General features: G+C 42.4%; 3 protein-coding genes across 6 annotated transcripts in view; 1 reads left to right on the top strand and 2 right to left on the bottom strand.

Moving 5' to 3' along the window:
* Window positions 1–2,039, bottom strand: part of FBXO10 (F-box protein 10) — a 79,259-nt gene extending 77,220 nt beyond the window's left edge. For 2 of the 3 annotated variants that reach the window (XM_055293667.2, XM_055293666.2), the window contains exon 1: window positions 1,869–2,026. Coding sequence is in view for 1 of the 3 variants with exons in the window: in XM_055293665.2 (XP_055149640.1) it covers window positions 1,869–2,036 (168 nt within the window). In the remaining 2 variants the exon portion in view is untranslated. Of the gene's footprint in view, window positions 1–1,868 lie in introns of all 3 variants that reach the window. The other variant, XM_055293665.2, reaches the window with a different exon arrangement.
* FRMPD1 (FERM and PDZ domain containing 1) overlaps window positions 282–25,291 on the top strand; it is a 179,691-nt gene continuing 154,681 nt past the window's right edge. Inside the window, exon 1 of one of the 2 annotated variants that reach the window (XM_055293661.2) lies at window positions 282–404. The gene's annotated coding sequence lies outside the window, so the exon portion shown is untranslated. Of the gene's footprint in view, window positions 405–23,518; window positions 23,611–25,291 lie in introns of those variants that run through there. The other variant, XM_055293660.2, reaches the window with a different exon arrangement.
* On the bottom strand, window positions 14,363–18,564 carry TOMM5 (translocase of outer mitochondrial membrane 5). Its single transcript, XM_063609034.1, is given in 3 exon segments — window positions 14,363–14,888; window positions 18,247–18,283; window positions 18,286–18,564. Coding segments are annotated over 3 exon segments (261 nt in total). The 5' UTR covers window positions 18,475–18,564; the 3' UTR covers window positions 14,363–14,853.

The following is a 25,291-nucleotide window of genomic DNA, read 5'->3' as shown; positions in this document are numbered from 1 at the left end:
AGGAAGGGATAGTGTAACTGCACTGCAACGGAAACAAACCAGAGAATGGAAACTCATGGTGACCTGGTGACTGCTTGACCATTTATTGCTTAACAGCTACTTGTGCGATCATAAAAATACAATTCCCTTGATAACCACGGCAACCAAAATGATGGCACTATGGTGAAGGCGGCTCTTTTCAGAAATCTAAAAACAATAAGAGGCCTGAAACCAGAAAGACAAAGAAATCCAAGTGCTCCAGGGCAGAAGGAAATCCTTTCTTAAAAGCCCTGACAAAGCAGCTTTTTCTCCAGTCTCTCAAATCTCACCAGGCTCCAGCAAGGGCTCTGGAACTGGTGTGAGGGATCATGAAACAATTCAGGCCTCTCTGTGTGCTTCTATCCCTGGAGGCCAGCTGCTATGAGGTAAGCTCACTGGGAGCTGCAGCTTATTGTTATTTTAAAATGTAATGAGAACGGGCAGGGAGATGGATATATATATACAACATTATATAACCTCAAACTAACATAGCTAGCTCTGGAAAAAGCCCCTTGAGGACAGGGACCATGTGTGTCTTGTTCACAGCTCTATGTCCAGATCCTAGTAGGTGTACAAGACAGAGTAGGGGTTCCATATAGCTGCTGAATAAATGCAGAATGAGATTAGAACTGAGGGAAAGCACAGTGCCTGGTAAAAGGTCCGTCCTCTCCACTACCCACTGCCAGCACTCTGTTGGGTCCTGAGCAAAATCAAAGTCCTGTCGTCCTTCTGGGTCCAGTCTCTCCATTTGCAAAGGAGACAGCTGGATTAGATGGTTTCCCAGGCATCCTCCAGCTCTGACAGTCAATCACCACACTGTGTTTTTTTTTGGTGGCTACACATGCCTGGCACTTTTCTTTCCCCTCAGAGGGAATCTGATACCCATCTGCTCAAGTAAATTGATGTTCCCATCCAGCCTGACTCATATGGTAGGAACAACAGGTTCATATGCCAATTGTAAAAGAGAAGGCAAAGGGGCCCAGAATGAGAAAAAGGGAAGGTCTTACAAACCAAAACGGCAGTTTTCAGGACTAAAAATATAGAAACGAATGTGATTATTCTGCTAAAAAAACCCTTCACGTGGGGCAATCTCTAGCTTACTAATAATGCTTATATTAACAGCATTATCTACTGAGGCTTTTGTGCCAGACACTGTGTGCTAAACCCTTTACAATTAATCCTCCCAGCAACCCGTGAGCTTATTATTACTACCACCTTTTCACAGATGAGGAATCAATCTGGCTCAAGGTCACAAAGCCAATAAGTGGCAAAACTGGGATCTGAACCAGAGCTGACTCCAGAGTTCTGGCTCCTCAAATGACTTTCCCCTCTGTTCTTCACTGTAGTCCTAAGAGCGAGGCAAGACAGGGGTTATCACTTTTTGTTTAAAGAGGAAGAAACTGTCTGAGAGGCTTGCGATTTGCATAAAATACACAGTGGGTGCCTAGCCCCATATTTGCCCCTGCGTTCCTAGGTGAAGGCTCTTCCCGTCCCAAGAGTCAGCTGCTGCTTCTTCGACTTTACTTACACACTCGAAAAATCTCAGGGCTGGAGGCACCGCGGAGATACATCCTCCGCGTCCGGTAGTTTTACGGGAGGGGAAACCAAGGCACAGCTCTCCGTCGGCGCGCCTGAGCCTCCGGGTGCCAGGAGACCGGGGAGCCGCGGGCGGCCTGAGGGTACCCCCCCTCATGGTCTTGTCAGACCCCTGATGCCCGAAGCCCGACCAGACGCTCAGCCTCGGCCAGGACCGAGCGGCGCCTCCTGGGTCGGTCGCCTGGGGAAGCGCCCCGGGTCCCCTCCCCCGGCCGCCCAAGTTCGCCCGCAGCCTCTGCGCACCGGCCGCTTACCTCGCAGGGCGCTCGCCCACCGCGGAGTCCGGGCCGCGGCCGCCAGTGCCCTGGAAGCCACCCGCCGCCCCCGCTGGAGCCGCAGCAGCCGGTAGGATTGCGGCGTGCGGCCAGCCCCGCCCGGGGGCGGATAGCTGCCTGGGGATCGTGCGGAGCCGCCGCCGTCATGTGACGCGCAAGGCGGCGAAGGATGCCGGGAGCAGCTGGCTGGCCGGGGCTGGGCTTCTCGACCACCGCGCAGAAAAGCTGTATCTGCAGGAGGGGCGCCGGGAGACGGGAGGAAGGGAGACGAGGAGGGGGCGCGTGGGTCTTCGGGCACTGCAAAGGCGAGCTTGCGGAAGGACGATTCAGGCTCGTGTTGCGTGGCCCCAGAAGGGGCAGAAATAGAACCAGTGGGTGGAAACTGCAGGGAGGCATGCTAAGGCCAATACAGCGTAAATAAGATTCCTGCGAGCACCAGTTATCTAACAGTATAAGCAGCAGTTTTTTGGGGTGCTAGGCTCCCTGTAGGTGAGCATGTAGGGGCTGGGTTCATTCACTGAACAAACTGACCATTGGCTACCTGCCAGACAATGTACTAGGAGTACATATTAAATTAGTTGTATGTATGGCGCTTAGCATAACGCCTGCCACAAAGTAAATGCTGTATGTTTGTTGCTGCTGGTGCCGTTACTATTATGGGCACAAAAGTGAACAAAGCAGATATGGTTCCTATTCTCCTGAAGTTAATTCTGTAGTGGAGAAGGTAGACGTAATCAAGTGTCATTTAAACCAACATGTGTTTAAAATTGTAGAAAATGCACGGAAGGAGCTGTAAGTTAAAAATAGGGGCCAGGTGTGGTGGTTCATGCCTGTAATCCCAGCGCTTTTGGAGGCCTAGGCTGGAGGAAAGATTCACTTGAGCTCAGGAGTTCGAGGTTAACAGTGAGCCATGATTGTGCCACTGCACTCCAGCCTGGGTGACAAGGCGAGACTCTTGTTTCAAAAATAAAACTAAATAAATTAGGGACCAAGGAAGGGTAGTCAAGGAAGACCTCTCGGAGTAAGATAAAGAGTGAGCCAAATGGAAGAGGGGCAGGGTAAGCCCTGTGAAAACTCTTGGGCCAGGTGGGTTGGGTTGGAGGAGAAAAGATTGCTCTTTGTGGAAATGGAAAACGTCTAGCTTGTCTGAAGCTTTTTAACGGGAAGAACAGTGTAAGTGAGGTCAGAAAGGTAGGAAGGGGCCAGATCATGCAGCACTTAGTAGGCCATGACAGGGATTTTAAAATTGTATGTAATGGGAAGTCATTGAAGGGGTGGAGGATTTGATACCTTTTAAAATAGTATGTCAGCTACTATGTGAAGACAGGAGTTAAGAGTGGAAGCAGAGATTGGTAGCTTAACCTATTAACTGGGCCCATGGAGGTGCTATTTATTGAAATGGGAACTATTGTAAGGGGAATATATTTGGAAGTCGGGGGAGATCAAGAGCTCCCATTTGAACTTGTTAAATTTGACATTGCCAGTTAGAATGGCTATTAACAAAAAGACAAAAAAATAACAAATGCTGGTGAGGACATAGAGAAAAGGGAACTCTCATACACTGAATTATATAGCCAGTATAGAAAAATGTATGAAGGTTTCTCGAAAAAGTAAAACTAGATCTGTCATATGATCCAGCAGTCCCACTGCTGGATATTTAACCAGGAATGGAAATCAGTATATCAAAGGTATGCCTGGATCCCCATGTTTACTGCAGCACTATTCGCAATAGCCAAGATATGGAAGCAACCTAAGTCTTCATCAACAGATGAATGAATAAAAAGAATGCGGCATATATACACAACAGAATACTATTCAGACTGTCATTTGCAGCAACACAGATGGAACTGGAGGTCATTATGTAAAGTGAAATACGCCACACATAGAAAGACAAATATTGCATGTTCTCACTCATACATAGGAGCTACAAAGTTGACCTCATGGAGTTGGCAAGTAGAATGACAGTTACCAGAGGCTGGGAGGGGAAGGGGATAGAGAGAGGTTGGTTAATGGGTACAAACATGGATAGAAGGAATAAATTTTAGTGTTCGATTGCACAGTAGGGTGACTATAGTTAACAATAATTTATTGTATATTTCAAAATAGCTAGAAGATTTAAATGCTCCCAATACAAATAAATGATAAATTTTTGAGATGGATATCCTAAATACCCTGATTTGATCATTACGCATTGTATGCCCGAGTCAAATATCAAATGTACCCCATAAATATGTACAATTATCTATCAATTAAAAATAATAAGCCAGCGCGGTGGCTCACGCCTGTAATCCCAGCACTTTGGGAGGCCAAGTCGGACAGATCATGAGGTCAGGAGATCGAGACCATCCTGGCTAACACAGTGAAACCCCGTCTCTACTAAAAATACAAAAAATTAGCCGAGTGTGGTGGCAGGCACCTGTAGTCCTAACTACTTGGGAGGCTGAGGCAGGAGAATAGCGTGAACCAGGGAGGCGGAGCTTGCAGTGAGTGGAGATCGCACCACTGCACTCCAGCCTGGGCGACAGAGCGAGACTCCCATCTCACACACACACAAAAAATAATAATTTTGAGATGCCTGTGTGTCATCCAAGTGTAGTGATTAAAAAAGCAGTTCACGGCTGGGCGTGGTGGCTCATGACTGTAATCCCAGCACTTTGGGAGGTCGAGCGGACGAATCACAAGGTCAGGAGTTTGAGACCAGCCTGACCAACATGGTGAAACCCTGTCTCTGTTAAAAACACAAAAATTAGCTGGGTGTGGTGGCGCACACTTGTAATTCCAGTTATTAGGAGGCTGAGGCAGGAGAATCGCTTGAACCTGGGAGGTGGTGGTTGCAGTGAGCAGAGATCGGGTGCCACTGCACTCCAGCCTGGGCGACAGAGCGAGACTCCATCTCAAAAAAAAAAAAAAAAAAAGCAGTTCACTTGTAATCTCAGCTACTCAGGAGGCTGAGGCAGGAGGATCGCTTGAACCTAGGAGTTTGAGACCAACCTGGGCAACAAAGCAAGACCCTGTCTCAAAAAAAAAAAAAAAAAAAAAAAAAAAAGCAGTTGGATACAGACCTCCGGAATTTACGAGAGAATATCAGCTATAGAAACATAATTTACCAAGAATACTGTGAAAAAGAAATTATTACACCAAATTGTGGCCTGAAATAATTGACCCCGTGGTCCTACTGACCTTTTTCAGTCCCTGGTTCTATAGAATATATTCCATAAAAATGTATTCCATCTATTATTACCATATGATGAATGTGGTATGATTCTGGGTGAGGTCTAAGTTACCATGTGGCTGCTCTACTTTTATAAATAGGAAAACCAAACACTAAAACCTAAAGCCAACAATTTATTTTAAGACACAAAGTTGTACAGTAGCTAGGTATAGTAGAAAGACCACAGGGGTAGTCTCACACTGCAATGAGCCTGATGATTTACGTTGCTGACTGGCAAAGCTATGCCATATTTAATCCTTTGAAAAGTATCCTACTCCATGAAACTGGCAGTCTAGATATGACTGTCAATAAACAATCAAAAGCTTGAGTTTCTGGATTTGTGCCAGCTAACATTATCATTTTGGTGTTTCTATAAAACAGCTGACTTTCAAAGTGCTTCAGCAGTGTACAAGAGCAAGCCGTCTTCCCTATTAGTGGTGCAAGCATCACATGCCACATGGGAATTTTTGTTTGTTTGTTTTGAGATGGGGTTTTGCTCTTGTCGCCCAGACTGGAGTGCAATGGCACGATCTTGACTCGCTGCAACCTCCCAGGTTCAAGCGATTCTCCTGCTTCAGCCTCCCCAGTAGCTGGTATTACAGGCACCAGCCACTAGGCCCAGCTAATTTTTGTATTTTAGTAGAGACGGGGTTTCACCATGTTGGCCAGGCTGGTCTCGAACTCCTGACCTCAGGCGATTCGCCCACCTCAGCCTCCCAAAGCTCTGGGATTACAGGTGTGAGCCACCACACCTGGCCAGGTATTTTTTTTTTTTTTTTTTTTTTTGAGACAGAGTCTCGCTCTGTTGCCCAGGCTGGAGTGCAGTGGCTCAATCTCAGCTCACTGCAATCTCCGCCTCCTGGGTTCAAGCGATTCTTCTGTCTCAGCCTCCCGAGTAGCTGGGACTACAGGCTTTCGCATTTTTAGTAGAGACAGGGTTTCACCATATTGGTTAGGCTGGTCTCAAACTCCTGACCTCAGGTAATCCACCTGCCTCGGCCTCCCAAAGTGCTGGGATTACAGGTGTAAGCCAATGCGCCTGGCCAAAAATATAACTACTTAAATATAAGAACATCATTCACAAACTACAGTTGAGCCCTCTCTTCTTTCTGCCCTCATCTCACTTCTGCATGCCTCTGTCCTACCATTAGACTCGAGAGGAAACTTACTCATCTTTATACCCTGGCACCTGGTTGGTGTTTACTGGCAAATGTGTAAGTGAACACACATAATCTCCTCAGCCATGGGAGCTTTATTTACTTTGCTTTCCAGAAAAAGTAGGCTCACACAGAGTGGTGTCCCAGGTCAACGTAGTGGACATGCCATGCTTTTTGGCTGCCCAGGATCTGAGGTCCCTTCCTACATTTGGGAATTCCTTGTTTATGAGTTTGCTGGGAAGCAGAACATGCCTTTCACTATAGAAGTGGAAATTCCGGGTATTTTCTCTGCTTCTCCTTGTGATTCTATAATGCTACAACTTACTCTTGATTTTGAATTAAGAACCAGAGACACAATAAAGTCTCTGGAACAATTTTCTCTGGGACCGTGGCAAGTGCGGCAAGTTCTTAGAGTAGCACTGGCTGCCATGATCCAGGTTTCTGTGTATATGGCTTTGGCAAAGTAAGTGGTGGCACCTAATGTGCACCAGAAATGGTGTCCTCACTGCCCCAGCTCTGTGGAGTATGACCAAGGAACAAAGGGTGATGTTCCAGTTGCCTACTCTCCAAGCCTAATTCTCTAGGCCTCCTGGTGATGCTGAACTCCCTGTTATCCTTCTAATAAAATACTTTTCCTTTTCTGTCAAAATTTGATTTTGGTGTTTGCAACTAAAAAATCTGACTCACATAGTCACATAATAAATAGCAGAGCTGAAACTATAATCTAGGACATTGAAATCCTAATTCTAGTGTTCTTTCCATGTAGACAGATCTCTACTTTCCAACAACCCACAATTTTTACATTACCTATTGCTGTCCCTAAATCATTTTGTTCACCAAATTTATACTTGAATATGTAAGCTGATAGTCATTTCAAGTGACTGTATTTCAAATGCAGTATCATCTTTGTACATCTGTTTATGTAATAGTTTCTTTCTTTTTTGCATTTTTGGCCTCTGTAGACTTAAGTGGAAATGAAAATAGACCGCACTTGAACAAACGTGGGAGTTAGGGGCCCTGACACCTGCACAGTCACAAATCTGCATGTAACTTTGACTCCCCAAAAACTTAACTACTAATACCCTACTGTTGCACAGAAACCTTACCGATAACAAAAAATAGATTAATACCTATTTTGTATCATTATCTATTATATACTGTATTCTTACAACACAGTAAGCTAGAGAAAATGTTAAGAAAATCACAAAGAGAAAAAGCATCGATAGTACTATAGTGTATTTATTTAGATTCTAAGTTTAGTTTGTCTGTTTACAAGATTAATCGTGTCTGAAATCAGAGCAACTACAGTTGCAGACCTCAATCTATAGTACATATCAAGAATTCAACTTTTTCCTGTAATGTCATGACTTTGCTTCCTGGGAGCACTTCCAGCATCACTAGTGGCACTCTGTATAGATCCCATGGAGTTATTCAAAGTTTTATGGTATGGCATTAAACACAAAAAATACGTGAGACAGAGAGGGATGACTTTTACTTTGATTCGCAATTTACTGGAGACAGGAACTGGTCATGCAGAGATGAGTGTCAGATGGCATTTTAAGTGGATACCTATAACACTTGAGCTCCCTGCAGTGGCAACGAGGTGGCTGTGGACTTACTGTATTACACTATTACAAAAGATAATTTCATGCAGTTATGATTTAATACTGCATCTTTCTCTTCACCTCAAATTGTGCTATGTATGGTCTGTTTGTGTACCTAAGTTTTGATAAATCTTTATTTTTTATAATAGATGTGTGCATTTTATGGCAGTAATAGACTACAATCTACATATATTTTATGCATTCATGACATCCTTTTTCTTAATTTTTTTCAATATTTCTAGGCTACATATGTGTGCTTTTTTTCAAATTGTTGCAAATCTCTGATTTTTCAATGTATTGAAAAAAATCTGCACGTAAGTGGACCTGTGCACTTCAAATCTGTGTTGTTCAAGGGTCAACTCTACTATTACTAATGTGACTGAGAAAAAGATGAAAAACTAGTAGACATGCTTAAAGTAGATCTTTTTAGCCTTATAATGACTGTTGGACTAAAACCAGCTGTGTTTTATTTCTGAAGGAAAGAAACAATTTAAGAACTTATTTCACAACTCTGAAAATATTTCATATGTTTAAAAGACAAAGTGCATAAATGATTTTGTAATGTTTTACATCTCAGTAACAAGCATATTCAACTTTTATATATGTGATTTCTATGTTTTGTGTACTTATACTAAAGTAGGCAACTGGCACCACATGTGCGTATCTGTAGTACCGGGCATACACAAGTAGCATGTAAGTAACAACTGTTCACTGTCTCCTAGGTGATGTCCGTAACACAGAGGAAGGAAAAGGTCTTGTGTTTTATCTCAAATGTATTATGACAAATTTCAAAAAATACGTTATTAAAGGTTGTTCTTGTGTAGTGGAATTTGGAACTGCAGTATACACAATAGCCAGCAGATGTCAGAATGGACTCTCTTAAGACTCAAGTATAAAAATAAATAACGAATTTCTGGAAGGACTGAGGCTTTCTTGCTCTTCTGTGCACAACACACTTCAGTCACACTGGTCTTTCTTCCTCAAATACATCTGCTTTAACACTTTTTCAAAGATGCCCCGCTCTATCTGGCCAATTCCTATTCACCCAAACCTTACTTTATGTGTCTCTTCCTAAGGGAGTCCTCCCTACTGCCTCCCAGGCTCAAAATCGAACCCATTATTTTCCCCTTGAAACTTGTTCCTTACTTAAGCAAATGGCACCATCAACCCCGCTGCTTAAACCAGAAATCAGGGAGTCTTCTTTGATGCTTTTCTTTCCTCACTACACATATCTAAATAAATGCTGAGCTGCTCATTTACCCCTCTGACCTCTCCTTCAAATACAGCACCCATATTGCATCCAATATTGTTTTAAGTGGACAATTCTGAACTCCCCACCTTGATCAACATGATCTTGGCCTGACCCTCCCTTTACCTATTCCCCCTAGATAACCTGGACCTAACCCTTCAGGTTCCTTTAAATGTCATGTTTTCAGGGAAGTTCTCTCTGAGCCTCCAGCAAGGTTTTCAGGTCTTTGAGATACTTACTTACATGGCATCTTATGGAAGATTATAGACCTCAAAAAGGCGGTCCCCCTGCCCGTCCATATCCTCAACTCCTAGCACAGTGCCTGGCACATAGCAGGAACTCAGTAACGCTGATGAATGAATTTTGTAATCTCAGGGCTTTGATCTATGATAGAATGAACATCTTTAAAGTAATAAAACAGTGATTTGGTGACCATTTCACACTTAGCCAAATTTCACTCTTTACTTTAGAAGGTGTCCTGTAGGACAAATCTGGCCAGCCATCTTTCCTGTAAATAAAGTTTTATTGGGACACAGCCACACCCACTCATTTACATATTGTCCCTAGCTGCTTTCATATTACCAACTGCAGTTGGCAGAGTTGAGAGATCGTAAGAGCCCGCAAAGCCTAAAATATTTACCATTTGCCCCTAAAAGAAAGCTTGCCAACCCCTGCTTTAGTGGCTTGAAGACTGAGCTACATGCAGAATTTATGACATGATCAAGCTATAAAAGCAAAATAGAGTAAAAAGACTGGTGCCTGGATCTTATAAGAGACAAGCTTAGCTCAAGCAAAGAGGGGGAAGAGAAAAAGAAGTCCTGATTCCTGTACTTGTTCTTCATTCCAAATGTAGTTCCAGCCTGTGAACTGCTGAACACATTGTTAACTGTAATGCTAACTTACTCCACAGAAGAACTATAAAGAGCAATGATAAAGCAGGTTTTTTTTTAAATGTTGCACTGCCAGCAGGAAGAACACTACCTTAATTTAGGAGCAACATTCCTACTAAGCTGGTAACCTGTTTGTGGAGAATAAACATTTTTCACTATCCCCATTTCTTTCAACGTACCCCTTTCAAGAGTTTACCAAACTCAAATTTGCTATGGTTCTTTCTTATTTCACGTTACATATTCAAACAAACAAACTATCTATCTTTCCAGCTGTTTCTTAATGTACTATTTCAGAACTGCTTATTCCAAGTATTGAACCCCTCTGTGGTGTTTATGGCCTGAAAGTTAAAAAGCTGGTCACAAAAACTGAACCATCACATTTTCTCTTACTCCAGCCTGAACATACACTAGAATCCAGGGTAACAATTACGCTATTTTCCTCCAAGAAAAGCATGTAAGGATGGGGTACAAGGAATAAACAGACATTAAAAGCCCCTAGATAAGCACAGACTGACTAGAAATAATTTTTTTAAATTAAAAAAAGAAAAAAAAAGTCCCCTAGGCCTTGGCCAGCTGCTACTCATTGGCCACTGAAACTTGCAGTCTCAACCTCTCCACCTGTAAAATGGCATTATTGTTGATTGGTTAAGGCTATTTTTAGATAATGAACTTAAGTGTTTGGTAAGTTTGAAGTTTATACACAATTAGAGGATGAGTATGCTATCTCAGAGCACCTGGAAATAGGAATGAGATCTATCTATGCCGTGAATGCCAGCACAAATCACTTCTAAATGCCTTATACCAAAGACTAGCCATTAATAACATTTACCAAATGTCAAGCAATTGTGCCAACTGCTCTACTTGCATTTTTTCACTTAATCCTTATGACACTTTGAAGTAGAGAGTTGTTTCTATTATCCTAATTTCATAGTTAAAGAAAATGAGATTCAGAGCTCACTTGCTGAAAATCACCCATCTCGTAAGTATTGGAGCCAACACTCAAAATCAAGTCTGCCTGTCTTTAGAGCCAGTATTCGTATGACCACAGTGCCATACACTACACCTTCTTAATTTAAGAAATAAATACAAAACCACAGAATTAAAATACATGCTTTCCAGGTAAAGATGGTAGATGAAGCAGGTATATCTACCTCCACTCCCTCCCAAAAATCCCATTAAATGACAGTAAAGGTTTTTAAGATATAAACCTAAAAGGATGGAAGAAAAGAGGAAACAGGAATAAAACATTAGAAGCTGGAAAATAGGTAGATCAACAGTAAATAATGTAGTAGACTCTGAAAAACTGAATTCTGAGCCAGCAGTAGGAAAAGAAAAAAACCCACAAGAACCCCCAAACAATAACAAAAACTCACAACCTAATTTATATCATGGAATCCCTAAAAGGCTCAGAAACTGGTGGCTTCAGGTGCCTCTAGCAATAAGGGGTAGAAGGGTACACATTAAAATAAGAATTGGTGCAGGGTTTAAGTAATCAGATGCTCTCTGCAACTCTGCAGCAAAACAGCCTCCATTACACAGTACCCTCTCAAAATGATAAGTTTTTTTTCTAGGCCAGGCACAGTGGCTCACACCTGTAATCCCAGCACTTTGGGAAGCTGAGATGGGCGGATCACCTGAGGCCAGCAGTTCAAGACCAGCCTGGCCAACATGATGAAACACCATCTCTACTAAAACTACAAAAATTAGCCAGGCATGGTGGTGTGTGCCTGTAATCCCAGCTACTCAGGTGGCTAAGGCACAAGAATCGTTTGAGTCAGGGAGGCAGAGGTTGCAGTGAGCCGAGATCGTGCACCACACTCCAGCCTGGAGCAAAACTCTGTCTCCAAAAAATAAAAAGTTTATTTTCTGAAAAGGATAAAATAGAAGGTCTCTAGATTATGGGATGCCAGGCAGTTTGGGCAGAGGTACTATACTCAAAACAGAGACGCAGTGAGCAAATGCATACTGGATATTGAAACACGCCCGCACACACACACACACCTCTCTGTCCTGAGCCTCACCACAGCCCTATTCCTTTGAATCCCAGAACATTGGCAGGGCCTCATTCAGCACTTGGGAGATTGGAAGAGTCTTTGTTCTCTGAGGAATGACCAGCTCAATAGGGAATAACTAAAGATACAGACGCATAAAGTTTTCTCAACAAAAATGGCCCAATAGATGGCCCTTGGCAAAGTTCAGCATCAACAAGCTCCACTCCAGGCCTTTAATCCATGTTAGTTCCCAATTTTTAAATGTGAGCAGACAACCAAGGAAAGCATCTAACATGAAACAAAAAAAGAGAAAAGCAATTATAGGTAAAATAGACTATAAAGGAAAAAGAAAACATTAAAAGTACTATCGTTCTAAAAAGAGAGCAGAAGGAAAAAGAAGGGGAGGAAATCAATAAAAACCTATAAGCATTGATTGGTGGGAGCTACAAATTAAGATTGAACTCATGGAGACAGAGTAGAATGATGGTTGCCAGAGGCTAGGAAAGGTTAGGGGAGGAATGCAGGGATGGATAATGGGTACAAAAATATAGTTAGATGTAATGAGTAAGTTCTAGTATTTGATAGCATAATGGGTGATTACAGTCAATAATAATTTACTGTACATCTAAAAATAACTAAAAGTATAACTGGAATGTTTGTAACACAAAGAAATTATAAATGAGGTGACAGATAATCCCATTATCCTGATGTGATTATTAGGCACTGTATGCCTGTATCAAAATATCTCATGCACCCCATAAATATATACACTTACATACCCATAAAAAATAAAATTATTTTAAAACCTACAAAATTTGAGAAATAAAGATACAAGTTTCAAGTTTAAATAGGTTCACCAAGTACCCACCACAGTGTCTTAAAATAAACACACACTAAATGATGTCATCATGGAATATAAGCATACTAGGAACAAAGACCCTTGTTTCTCAGGAAGAAATATTTAGTCCCACAAAAAAATCAGGAATCAGAATGATTTCAGATTTCTCAGCAGCAACACTGAAAGCTGGAGGCTTTGCTTTAAAATTCTGAAGGAAAATGATTGCTAATCTATAACCCTATATTCAGCAAACTATAGAATAAAGACATTTTTAAGGCCAGGCACGGTGGCTCATGCCTATAATCCCAGCACTTTGGGAGGCTGAGGTGGGCAGATTACCTGAAGTCAGGAGTTCGAGACTGGCCTGGCCAACATGGCAAAACCCTGTCTCTACTAAAAATACAAAAATTAGCCAGGTGTGGTGGCACGTGCCTGTAATCGCAGCTACTTGGGAGGCTGAGGCAGGAAAATTGCTTGAATTGGGAGGTGGAGGTTGCAGTGAGCCAAGATCATGCCACTGCACTCCAGCCTGGTTGACAGAGCAAGACTCCGTGTAAAAAAAAAAAAAAAAAAAAAGACATTTTTAGACCAGCAAGGTCATTCACCTCCTATGCCACCTTTCTCAGGAGGATACTGCTGGAGAAAATAGGCTCCATCAAATGAGGGAGTAAACCAAGACACTAGGTAACAGAAAACAAGAGATATAATAAGAGAGAAGAAAAGGAATTCCCGGACAATAGTGAAGGGAGTTCCCAGAATATAGCCACACATCAGGCATAGAGAAGGGAGTTCCCAGAATATAGCCACATATCAGGCATAGAAGGCTATCAGTCCAGTCAGGGGCAGGTCAGAAAACTCCAGGAAAGGCTTACTCAGGAAAATGAAACAGAGTACCTAATAAAGCTGATTGCTGTGAATGATTTAGATAAATGGCAAAAAGTTTAGTTGATTTAGTGGAAATTCCATAGAAAAACCAAGCCTAGAAAAAAACAAAAAGATACACAGCAAAAGAAAACCAGGTACTATACTCAGAGTCCTAATGATACTAACCTACTCAAGATCACGCTACGTTATCCTTTGGAAGGAAGAGATGACAAGATACGTGTGAGTGATGGCGCTAAGGAGAGGAAAGAGACCTAAATCCCAATCACGACCATCACATTATTTAGACACAAAAAGGTAAATACCAATAAAATCAGCTAAAAAGAGGTGTATGTAGTTGCTCCTGGGGAGAAGGTTAAGGACTATCCCCCCTCCACCCAACAAACTTGGAGAACTATTCGGCTTAAAAATATAGTACTTTTTTCCTTTGGTAGTACTAATATTTCATATACTCAGCATCAAGCAGTAATGCTACCTTTCATTAAGACTGCCTGGCAATAAAGCACAATGACACTTCATCAGGATTGGCAAATTCTCTAGTCCAAAACAAGATGAACTTACTGAAGCTTGCAATAATCTCAACATAATACAAGTCTCACTAGTGATTGTTGGTTTGTAGCAAAAAGTAGGATAAGAAAAATAGAAACCCAATTTTTCTTAATCGATATGTTTATTAAAAACATAGACTAATAATGATCCTGTGCTTAAATGTCATTGTGGTTGTGTGCTGATTTCCACAAAACATAACAAATTATAAGAGACTCTTCACAGATACACTCTGGGCAGAAGAAAAAGGTAAACAGAAATGACTGACAAGACAGTGCCATTTCAGACACAGCTCCCTTAATACTTGCTAGAAAACGGAGTTTGACATTATTTACAATTATACCAGTATTGTCAGAGGCCAAACGTCACAGGCATAAGGGTACACCAGATCACGACACATCGTTTCATATTTCCCAAATAGTTTTAAATTTTAGCTTTGAAGGTCAGTTACCAGAGCCAAACTTGTTCTTAACAAGCAGAATTTTATGTCCATTCAAAGAGTCTCTCACACCTTTCTGGGCCTATTCATTTGCAGAGAGGAGTCGAAACTGTAACCAGGCTCTTCATACCGTGCATTCATATGTGATGTCCTGTCTTCATATGCTGTCCAATTTCTTTAAGATAAATGGAGCTGAAAGAAAACAAATCTAAAATTAGTTTTCAAATCTATTAGCCCATCGGCTACATTATAGAATTAGGTTTATTCAACATGTTTTTGAAAATAACTCCAAGTGATGGTCAAGCATGTGCCTGTACAGCCCAGCAAAAGGGACCAGTTGTCTTCCAAAGCAGCCCATTCCACAGTCATTCAGCTATTATTGTAAATTTCATTCTTATACTACATAAAACCTTTTCTCCAGATAGTTTGCCCCTTAGGACCATAAGGTATGAATCCAATTCTCTTTCAAATGACAATCCTTTACTCTGGCGATTTATTTTAACTGTAAAAGGAACAAAACTCTAGAGGAAACAAATGGGCATTTTTCACCTTTAAAAACTCATCTGAAAGGCAGAGGATATGGGGAAACACTGACCTAGAGAACCGGAGGAGCTGGACACCTATTTTGGGTCTCTTACTGATTAGCTATATATCACTTAACATACTCTAGATCACATCTGATACAGTCCTACCTCAGTCATTAAGAGGGTCTAATAAGATCATGTACATAGAAATGTCTAGAAAACTAAGTGTCGACATATAGATCTAAAGAAGTGATATTACTGTCCTGTGTAAAAGTGTTGTGACCCAAAAAATGCTACCCAAATCACCTTCTTTCTCAATACTCATACTAATAGAACATTTTGTTAACATTATTTTATTTATTTATTTATTTCAGCCTCCTGAATAGTTGGGACTATGGGCACATGCCACCATGCCTGGCTAATTTTTGTATTTTTTTAAAAGATGAGGTATCGCCATGTTGCCAAGGCTGGTCTTGAACTCCTGAGCTCGAGCAATTTGCCCGCCTCAGCCCCGCAAAGTGCTGGAATTACAAGCATGAGCCACTGCGCCCAGCTCAACTTGTTAATTTAAACTGAAGACATTGAGATCTGTCAGAAGCTGATAAAAGTCAGCAGTATATTCAATTTTTCCTACTAATTCTTAATGACAGAAAAAAGTCAATGAAATGATCAATGGATAAGCAAAATGTGATATATCCTCCAATGGAAACTTATTTAGCCATCAAAATGAAGTTCTGACACATGCTACAACATGGATGAATCTTGAAAATGTTGTGCTAAGTGAAATAAGCCAGACACAAAAGGCCATGCATTTGACGATTTCATTTAAATGAAATATCCAGGGCCAGGTGTGGTGGACCACACCTGTAATCCCAACACGTTGGGAGGTAGAAATGAGAAGGATTGATTGAGCCCAGTAGTTTGAGATCGACCTAGGCAACATAATGAAACCTCGTGTCTACAAAAAATAAAAAATTAGCAGGGCTTGGTGGTGTGTGCCTGCAGTCTCAATTACTCAGGAGGCTGAAGTAGGAGGATCACTTGAGCCTGGGAGGTCAAGGTTGCCGTGAGCCATGATCACCGCAGCCTCCACCTCTGCACACTAGCTTGGGCAACAGAGCGAGACCCTGTCTCAATTAAAAAAAAAAAAAAAATCCAGACTAGACAAATCCATACAGAAAAAGTAGATTAGTCATTGTGAAAGGCTGGAGAAAAAGGGAAATGGGGTAACAATGAATTCGTATGGTGTTTCTTCTAGGGGGAAAGAAAATATTGTCAAATTGTGATGGCTGCACAACTGACTTTGCTAAAAACCACTGAATCGTACACCTTAAATGGGTATATTGTATAATATACAAATTATATTTCAACTTAAAAGTGAAAATAAACAATTCATATCAAATACAAAGGTCACTGAGAAGAAGCAAATATTTTACTGGCAGCTAGATCAATGAAAAAGGCAGGAGGCAGGAAATAAGTAAATTTGGGAGTTGCAAGAAGCTGTTGAATTAGGATGATTTGGGTGTTTCTGTTCCCCAAGACTCGCTCTTCTGTGAAAGCAGAGTAATACCATAGACAGTGAAAGAGACACAGAATAAGGGAGATCTCGGTATCAGTGAGCTCTGGCCTAGGCCCAACATGAGCCTTCAATAGGATGACTTTGGTATGGCCTTCATTTATTTGAACCATCCCTGCCGCTCCATCCAGACTGGCTGGCCAATAATATACAGCAAGGAACAATGGAAAGGATACTGAATTGAGAATGAGAAGGCAGGGCATTTGAGAACTGATCATAAAGCTTCTTCCAGTTCTTATATGCAGTGTTCCTACAACTCTGATACCTTCCTTCCTTGCTAAGTTCCCTCTGAAAATCAAGTTCTCATTTGTAAAATGATATAAAGAATCTTAGGCCCTGCCTCCCTCAAAGGTCCACTGTCAAGACTACATAATGGGAGTAACTTCCTGTCAATTGTAAAATATAGAAAAAAAATACCTCAAATATTTGCATTAATCCTATAGACTCATATTCTTTTTTCTCATTTTTTCCAAAAAAGTAATGACTCACTTCACCCTCTATACAAAGAAACAGAAATGAAGCAAAACTTTTTGGATTTCAAAGGTCAGCACTTTTGACAGGGAAGGAACCCGGCCGCTGGTTCACGCCTGTAATCCCAGCACTTTGGGAGACTGAGGCAGGTGGATCACCTGAGGTCAGGAGTTCGAGACCGGCCTGGCCAACATGGTTAAACACCCATCTCTACTAAAAATACAAAAATTAGCCGGGCGTGGTGGCGCGTGCCTGTAATCTCAGCTACTCGGGAGGCTGAGGTGGGAGAATGGCTTGAACTCGGGAGGTAGAGGATGCAGTGAGCCAAGACGGCGCCACTGCACTCCAGCCTGGGCAACAGGGCGTGACTCTGTCTCGAGGGAAAAAAGAAAAGAAAAGAAGAGAAAAGAAAAGAAAAGAATAGAAAGGGAAGGAACCTGGTACTGAGTTAAGAGTTCTGGATTTTAGGTCAAGATCATTCACTGAATCGCTGAGTGACCTTGGGCCAGCCTTCCCTACTCTGGTTCTGTTTCTGTCTGCAAAAACGAGGGAGTTCCTCTAGGGATCACTACTTGAGCTCTTTCAGCTCAAACACTCTTTTTTTTGAGAAGGAATCTTGCTCTGTCACTCAAGCTGGAGTGCAGTGTCGCGATCTCGGCTCACTGCAACCTCCGCCTCCTGGATTCAAGCAATCCTCCCACCTTAGCCTCCCGAGGAGCTGGGATTACAGGCGCCCGCCACCACGAACTCCTGACCCCAAATGATCCGCCCGCCGCGGCCTCACAAAGTGATGGGTGGGATTACAGGCGTGAGCCAACGCGCCCGGCAGCTCAAACATTCTTAAAGCGGGGAGAACCAGGATGATTAACCACGCGCGCCGGCCACCACGTGCACTTCAGTGCCCGGACCCTGACCCGCAGACCTCAAACCGCGCATATGCCCGTCGCCTTCAACGCGCACCCTCCTTGCTCCCCGCTACCGTTCAGCTCAGTTCAAGGACCCTGATGGCCTCTAGGATTAGAGTTAAGGGGTGCCCGTCGGTGAGCTCCCCGCTGGTCTCACAGTCACAGCCCGGGAGACACTCACTGACTCGCAGCAGGGCCACGTAGATGAGAAAGTTCCGTATGGAGGAGATCACATCCTCGCGCATCTTCCGTTTCATCTCCTCCGGGTCCAGCTTCGGCGCGAGGCCCTCAATCCGGAACATCGCGGCTCTGACTTAGCAACTTCCAGCCGCCGCGCTCTGCTCTCCCCAGTGGCCGCCTCGCGCCCGGAACTCGGCCTATCCTCATTTCCTGTTCCCGCCCCCTCGTTGCCGCACTCGACGATGGATGCCTGCAAGGGACAATCCACGTCCTGACCCAGCGGATCTGAAGTGCGGTGTGAAGCGGGCGGCCGCAATCTCAGCAACGCAGGCTCTGGTTTCTCCACGCTGTCTTTAATAACATCTGTCATACAGAAATCAGCCCAGCTCGGTGGCGCGTGCTTATAATCCCAGCAACTCGGGAGGCTGAAGCAGGAAAATCGCTTGAACCCAGGAGGCAGATGTTGCAGTTAGCCGAGATCGCGCCACTGCGCTCCAGCCTGGGCGACAGAGCAAGCGAGACTCCGTCTCAAAATAATAATAATAATAATAACAACAACAACAATAACATCTGTCTTGAGCCTGGAGCGCTGCGCTGTAAAGTGCTTTTATGCGCTGGAGGGGGCTGTGCACGTAGGTACCACTGTAAACAGTGATAACTAACATTTATTGAATATTCAATATAATTGTCCCCCGTGAATTCGATATTATAATCGTCATTTCCTAGATTAGAAAATTGAAGCACAGAGATCTTTAAAACATCTTGCCCAAATGTGCTTTAATTTTTATTTTTTATTGCTAATTGTGGTTGTTGAGACTGTTCTGGAACTCCTGGGTTCCAGGATCCAAGCGATCCTCCCGCCTCGGCCTCCCAAAGTGCTGGGATTACAGGCGTGAGCCATCGTGCCTGGCCCCCAAATGTGCTTAAAAATACCTCAGAGGGGAAAAAAGTATTGCGAGAGATAAGTGATGTCAGCAAAATGTTAAAAACTGCTGTTCTAGTCTTTCTTGAGTATGTTTGAAACTTTACCTAAGTTAAAACAAAGAGACAAAGATGAAACTTTTTTTTTTTTGGGGACAGCGTCTCGCTCTGCCGCCCAGGCTGGAGTGCAGTGGCGCCATTTCAGCTCACTGCAACCTCTGCTTCCCAGTTTCAAGTGATTCTCCTGCCTCAGCCTCCTGAGTAGCTGGGATTACAGGTGCGCACCACCACACCTGGCTAAATATTGTATTTTTTGTAGAGACGGTTTCACCGTGTTGGCCAGGCTGGTCTTAAACTCCTGACCTCAGGTGATCTGCCCACCTCGGCCTCCAAAGTGCCATGATTACAGGCATGAGCCACTGCACCTGGCCTTTTTACAGATTATTGAAGCACAAAGGTCTTTAAAATACTGTTAGCCAAGTAACACAATACGTATAAAGCAAGTTGAAATCTGATCAGCATTTTACAGATGAATAGAAGGAGGCTCAGAAACCAAGTCCAGCTTTGGTGTGAGGCCCTTTATCTGGAACATTGCAGCTGAAGTCTAAAGTGCGCTGAAGTCTAAAGTGCACTGAAGTCTAAAGTTCACTAAAGTCTAAAGTCATTCTGCTGGTGATGCACGGGCAGGGTTCTAATGCAGATAATTATCATGTCAAGTTGAATTATCTTTCCCCTGCACCCTACTGCTCATCTGTTAGTCTTTAACAGTTAGTGCCCACATGGATGGACATCGCTAGAGTCAGGAGTTTGATGCAACCAGATTTCCTGTCACAGAAGCATCTAAACAGAGTTAGTAGGCTGCTGCCCCCAAGTTACGCATGCCAACTAGCCATATCTACTTCTTACACATAAGCCAGATGACTGAATTGCTCACATAATTCAAAACCAGAATGTTCCTTCTTGACTGCATATCGCATAGCAACAATGGACTTTGGATAAATTAGGACAATAATTTACCATGAGAGCAATTAATAACTATAAGCGCGGTCAACTTTCTGGTTGACAGAATGTAAGACACTGGGGAAAGAAAGGGAACTCATCTGCTTATTCCAGCTTTAGCAACCTTTTGCATCTGTAATTCATGCAATGGAATAGCAGAGGCAGCTCTGGAATGGGAGGGACTGACTCCCAAGGAATAGCCTCCAGGCAACCCTTCGTGAGTGATTAGAAAGCCTACAGTGATGTTGAAAGCAGCAAGAACTGCGGAAAGAACATGAACAGGAATACTGGAGACGTGGACTCTAGATCTGGCACTGCTGCCAACTAGTGGTGTGATGAGAGACAAGTATCTGATTTCACTGCAACTTTCTTTCTTTCTTTCTTTCTTTCTTTCTTTCTTTCTTTCTTTCTTTCTTTCTTTCTTTCTTTCTCTCTCTCTCTCTCTTTCTTTCTTTCTTTATGTATGTATGTATTTTAGACAGAGTCTTGCTCTGTCGCCCAGGCTGGAGTGCAGTGGCATGATCTTGGTTCACTGCAACCTCTGCCTCCCGGGTTCAAGCGATTCTCCTGCCTCAGCCTGCCGAGTAGCTGGGACTGCAGGTGTGTGCCACCATGCTCGGCTAATTTTCTTTTTTATTTTTTAAGAGATGAAGTTTTGCTCTGTCGCCCAGGTTGGAGTGCAGTGGTGTGATCATAGCGCACTGCAGCCTCACACTCCTGGATTCAAGGAGTCCTCCTCCTGCCTTAGCTTCCTGAGTAGTTGGGACTACAGGCACGTGCCACTACACCTGGTTATTTTTTCTATTTTGTTAGAAATAGAATATTGCTGTGCTGTCCAGGCTGGTCTCAAACTCCTGGGCTCAAGTAATCCTCTTGCCTCAGTCTCCTGACTGAGGCATGAGCCACTGCACCCAGTTCTTCCATTTGTTTAGTTGGAAAGGGAAGGCATATGTTGAGATGCTTTTGAAAGTTTCTTCCAGTTCTAACAGTCTATGCATTTTTTAAAACAACCTATGCATCTCGAATTTTAATTGTGTCATCTAGAACTTTCTGGTATGGAGCGTATGACTGAAAATATCATCAAATATGGTCAGACATCAAAATGGTCAGTGTGTGTGTGTTCCACGATAGGATGGATGTAAAAATAAGGCATATCTCATCCATCCGAATAGTGAGGCAAAGTGATTGGGAAGGGGTGAGTTCTTGTTACGTGGTTCCAGTAACTTCAACCCCTAATGCTGATCAAGTTTAGAAAAACAGCTCACATATGAAACTATCAATTAATTTATTTTCTCTGCAGAGATGCTTTTGAGTAACTTTCATAGGAAATGAAAGATGGGACAAATTAGCAAAAAATCATGTTTCTTGGTGAAAAGAAGAGATGTTAAGCATTTGAATTTTATTCCCTAAATTAAAGCAGTACTTTCTTAAATTAATTTTTTGAGACAGGTCTCGCTATGTTGCCCAGGTTAGTCTCAAACTCCTGGGCTCGAGGGATCCTCCTGCCTCAGCCTCCCAAGTAGCTGGGATACAGGCAAGTGTCACCATGCCCAGCTAAAGCAGCACCTTTACACCTGGTAGGTGATATGGTAGCAAATGGCTAGCCTGTTAAAGGGCAATATTATTTTCATAACAATTTTGTTAGGTCTGGTGCTTGCGTACCTGTAGAGACAGAAGTAGGTAGCGGATAGAAATATGGGGTAGCTAGATCTTGGAGTGAAGAATTGGTGTTGGATACAGGCTAGGAGGATGACCCATTCCTGTCTCAGATACGTTCCTCCTGATGAATTTAGTTTTCCGCTTGCATGGTTCATCTAGTTGTAATGAAGGAAACTCATGAAAAGAGATTCGCTTCTCTTTTTTGGCTTTTTAAAAAAGTGCTTATTTATTTGGCATGTAGGTGGTGGTATTGTCCAATGACAGTGGGTTTAGGTGAGGCAAATTGAGAAAATATGCTTCAGGAAGTCAACATTGGATGGAGCTATTTCACGTCTTGGACCCCTCATTCTTCCTCAATGATGGGATGATTAGAGGTTGGGTCTAATCTTTAAAGTTGCCTGCATTTCTAAAAATGCTGTAATTCTGTGTTCATCTTTCCTGTTCTTCCTACATAACCTTGAACTAAAAGCTAAGAGCAAAGGATTCACTGTGATTTGCCGTGGAAGGCAAAAAGTATGAACGCATAATTTAATATTGATATTTGTATTATTTAGTCTGATCACAGAGGAAATGGGAGCTGATGTCACGGCCTGTCTTGTTTTCCATTTAGATCCCAGGAGGGATTAAAGAGCCATTTCCTTTGCCTCGACTTCCCAGACAGTACAGTACACAACATTCAGAGTGTACAACCTACTCATAAGAGAATTAAGTGCTTTAATTTCCATCACTGGTGAGGAATTTGTATTTGCAAGGTCAGAGATTGACTGATGACTCATGATTGGGGAATAAATCCAATATAAAATCACAGGAAGTTTGTGAATCCTAATTTATAGGGAGCTATATAGGCTTTGAGTATTGAACAGTTCAACCCCTTCACTTGGCAGATGGGGAAACTGAGGCCCAAAGGGAAGCTAGTTAGAACTGGCTTGGACTAGGATAGGTCTCTAGGCTCCCAGTTTAGCGCCTTTCCCCATTGTACCTTGTTGGTTTCGATACTTTAACTGTGAATATTCTCATTGACAATCCTCCCCTCAGAGGTAAAGATGAAAAGAATGGAGTGTTGTTAAACCCCAGCTTGGGAGGGACAGGATAAGGGGTGGCTGTTACTCATCAACAGACTAAAGGCAGCCCTTCTTTCCACATTGCCTCACCCATCACCAGTTGTTAATCTGGACTGTGTTATTATCCAGCCCCACACCTCTCCTTCCTCATTCCTTCAGGAGGTGAACATGGCCTGGAATTCCCAGAATAAACTTGACTTTAAAGTCCACTCAGGACCCAAGATGAATGAAATAAGGGTCAGGACAAAGAAAGGACCCTTGGGCTCTGAGTAAGGGTTGTTCCATGGTAGATGCTAACCAGAGTCCTCACCTAGCAGAGAGGATAACTTACTTCTAGAAATTACTGCTCACTAAGAGACCGATGCCTCTTCAGGAAGAGGGGACCTTTGAACATTAAAGGAGAGGTAGAATGTTGATAACCTTCACCTCACTGGCATTTGCTTTCTATGACACCCTGTTCTCAGTTCTAACCTTTAGGGCTTTGTTGTCTGGATAATTCATGAATATTTGATCTCTTGCCATGTAGACTGTAAGCACCTCAAGTACAAGGAACATGTCATCACTCATTATTTCATCCTCCAAGCAACCGAGGACAGGTATTTATATGGTAGAAACTCAGTAAGTACCCCCAAGTGAATGAGAGAATGAATGCATTTCATATCTACTAGTGTTTAGAATTTTAAAATTGGTGGCTTTGTATATTAGATTGAAAGGAAATTGTCCCCAAAAGAAACTTCCCCCAAATCCTACATAGTATTATTATTATTATTTTAAGACAGAGTCTTGTTCTGTTGCCCAGGTTGGAGTGCAGTGGCATAATCTCGGCTCACTGCAACCTCTGCCTTCTGAGTTCAAGCAATTCTCCTGCCTCAGCCTCCTGAGTAGCTGGGATTACAAATATGCACCACCACGCCTGGCTAATTTTTGTATTTTTAGGAGAGATGGGGTTTCACCACATTGGCCAGGCTGGTCTCGAACACCTGACCTCAAGTGATCCACCTACCTTGGCCTCCCAAAGTGTTGGGATTACAGGCGTGAGCCTCCACACCCGACCCTACATATTATTCTTATATAGTTACTTATTTCTCACTCTTTTAGAACAGGTTGTTTTTTGTTTGGCTAAATAAAAATCAATTAAATAATTTTAGTCTATCATAGGCAGAGTTATAGAATGAACTTTAAAATGTATTTGCTTGTATTTATTTACAGCAATATAATTATATAAAACCCATATCATACTTTAAATAGCTTTCTTTCTTTTACAAAAAAGTACGTTTACTATAATAAAATTTAGACAATACAAAAGTAAAGAAAAAAAGTAATTCCCCATAATACTACAACCACTCATATTGGAGGTAATTCTTTTGGCCTTTCTTCTATCATATACGTGTACAGTTCTTGCTCTTTCTTGTGTGTGTCTAAGCATATATATATATCCACACGCATTTATATCTGTATTTTTACAAAAATAGAATATTTAGTATATGCTGTTTTTATTTGCATTTTTCATTAAGTGATATTGACTGTCTTCCTATATCTTTAAATATTCCTCTAAACATCATTAATAATGGCTGTATGGCATTCCAGTATATGTATTTACCATAATTTATTTACTAAATCTCTTCCTTTGGGTATTCAGTTGCTTCCATATTTTCTCTATAAATAATACTTCAGTGAACATCCTTGTAGCACTAATTTTGTGCACACTTAAAAATTTCCCTGATCATTAGAATTACTACCTTAAATTCAGAGTTCTCAGTTTTTCCTAGTGACCGTCTTTTTTCTGAGGAATAGAGCACACTCTGGCCAGCGGTGTAGATGTCAGGTCTCCCCTTTAGAACTACAAAACAAGGAAATGGGAGATTTTGTTTTTAGAAGAGGTTTGCTTTCTTGTGCTAGAAGTTATTTGCAGCAGGAAAAGTAAAATGTACTGAGTGCTTAGTTTGCACTGATGTCATTTAGAGCACATACTAATTTCTAGCCATCTCCCTGCAGAGGTTAGGGCTGATTTTGCCATCATTCCCATCCCATCCCCATTACACAAAAGACACATGCATATGTTATGAAAATGTGCTTAGGCCAGGCGCGGTGGCTCACGCCTGTAATCCCAGCACCTTGGGAGGCCAAGGCAGGTGGATCACGAGGTCAGGAGATCGAGACCATCCTGGCTAACACGGTGAAACCCCGTCTCTACTAAAAATACAAAAAATTAGCCGGGCGTGGTGGCAGGCACCTGTAGTCTCAGCTCCTTGGGAGGCTGAGGCAGGAGAGTGGCATGAACCCAGGAAGAGGACTTGCA

The sequence above is a fragment of the Symphalangus syndactylus genome, chromosome 9, assembly GCF_028878055.3.
Source record: "Symphalangus syndactylus isolate Jambi chromosome 9, NHGRI_mSymSyn1-v2.1_pri, whole genome shotgun sequence".
In the NCBI taxonomy this organism is placed as follows: Eukaryota; Metazoa; Chordata; class Mammalia; order Primates; family Hylobatidae; genus Symphalangus; species Symphalangus syndactylus.
The sequence above is the reverse complement of the archived record's forward strand: the minus strand, read 5'-3'. Positions and strand labels throughout refer to the sequence as shown.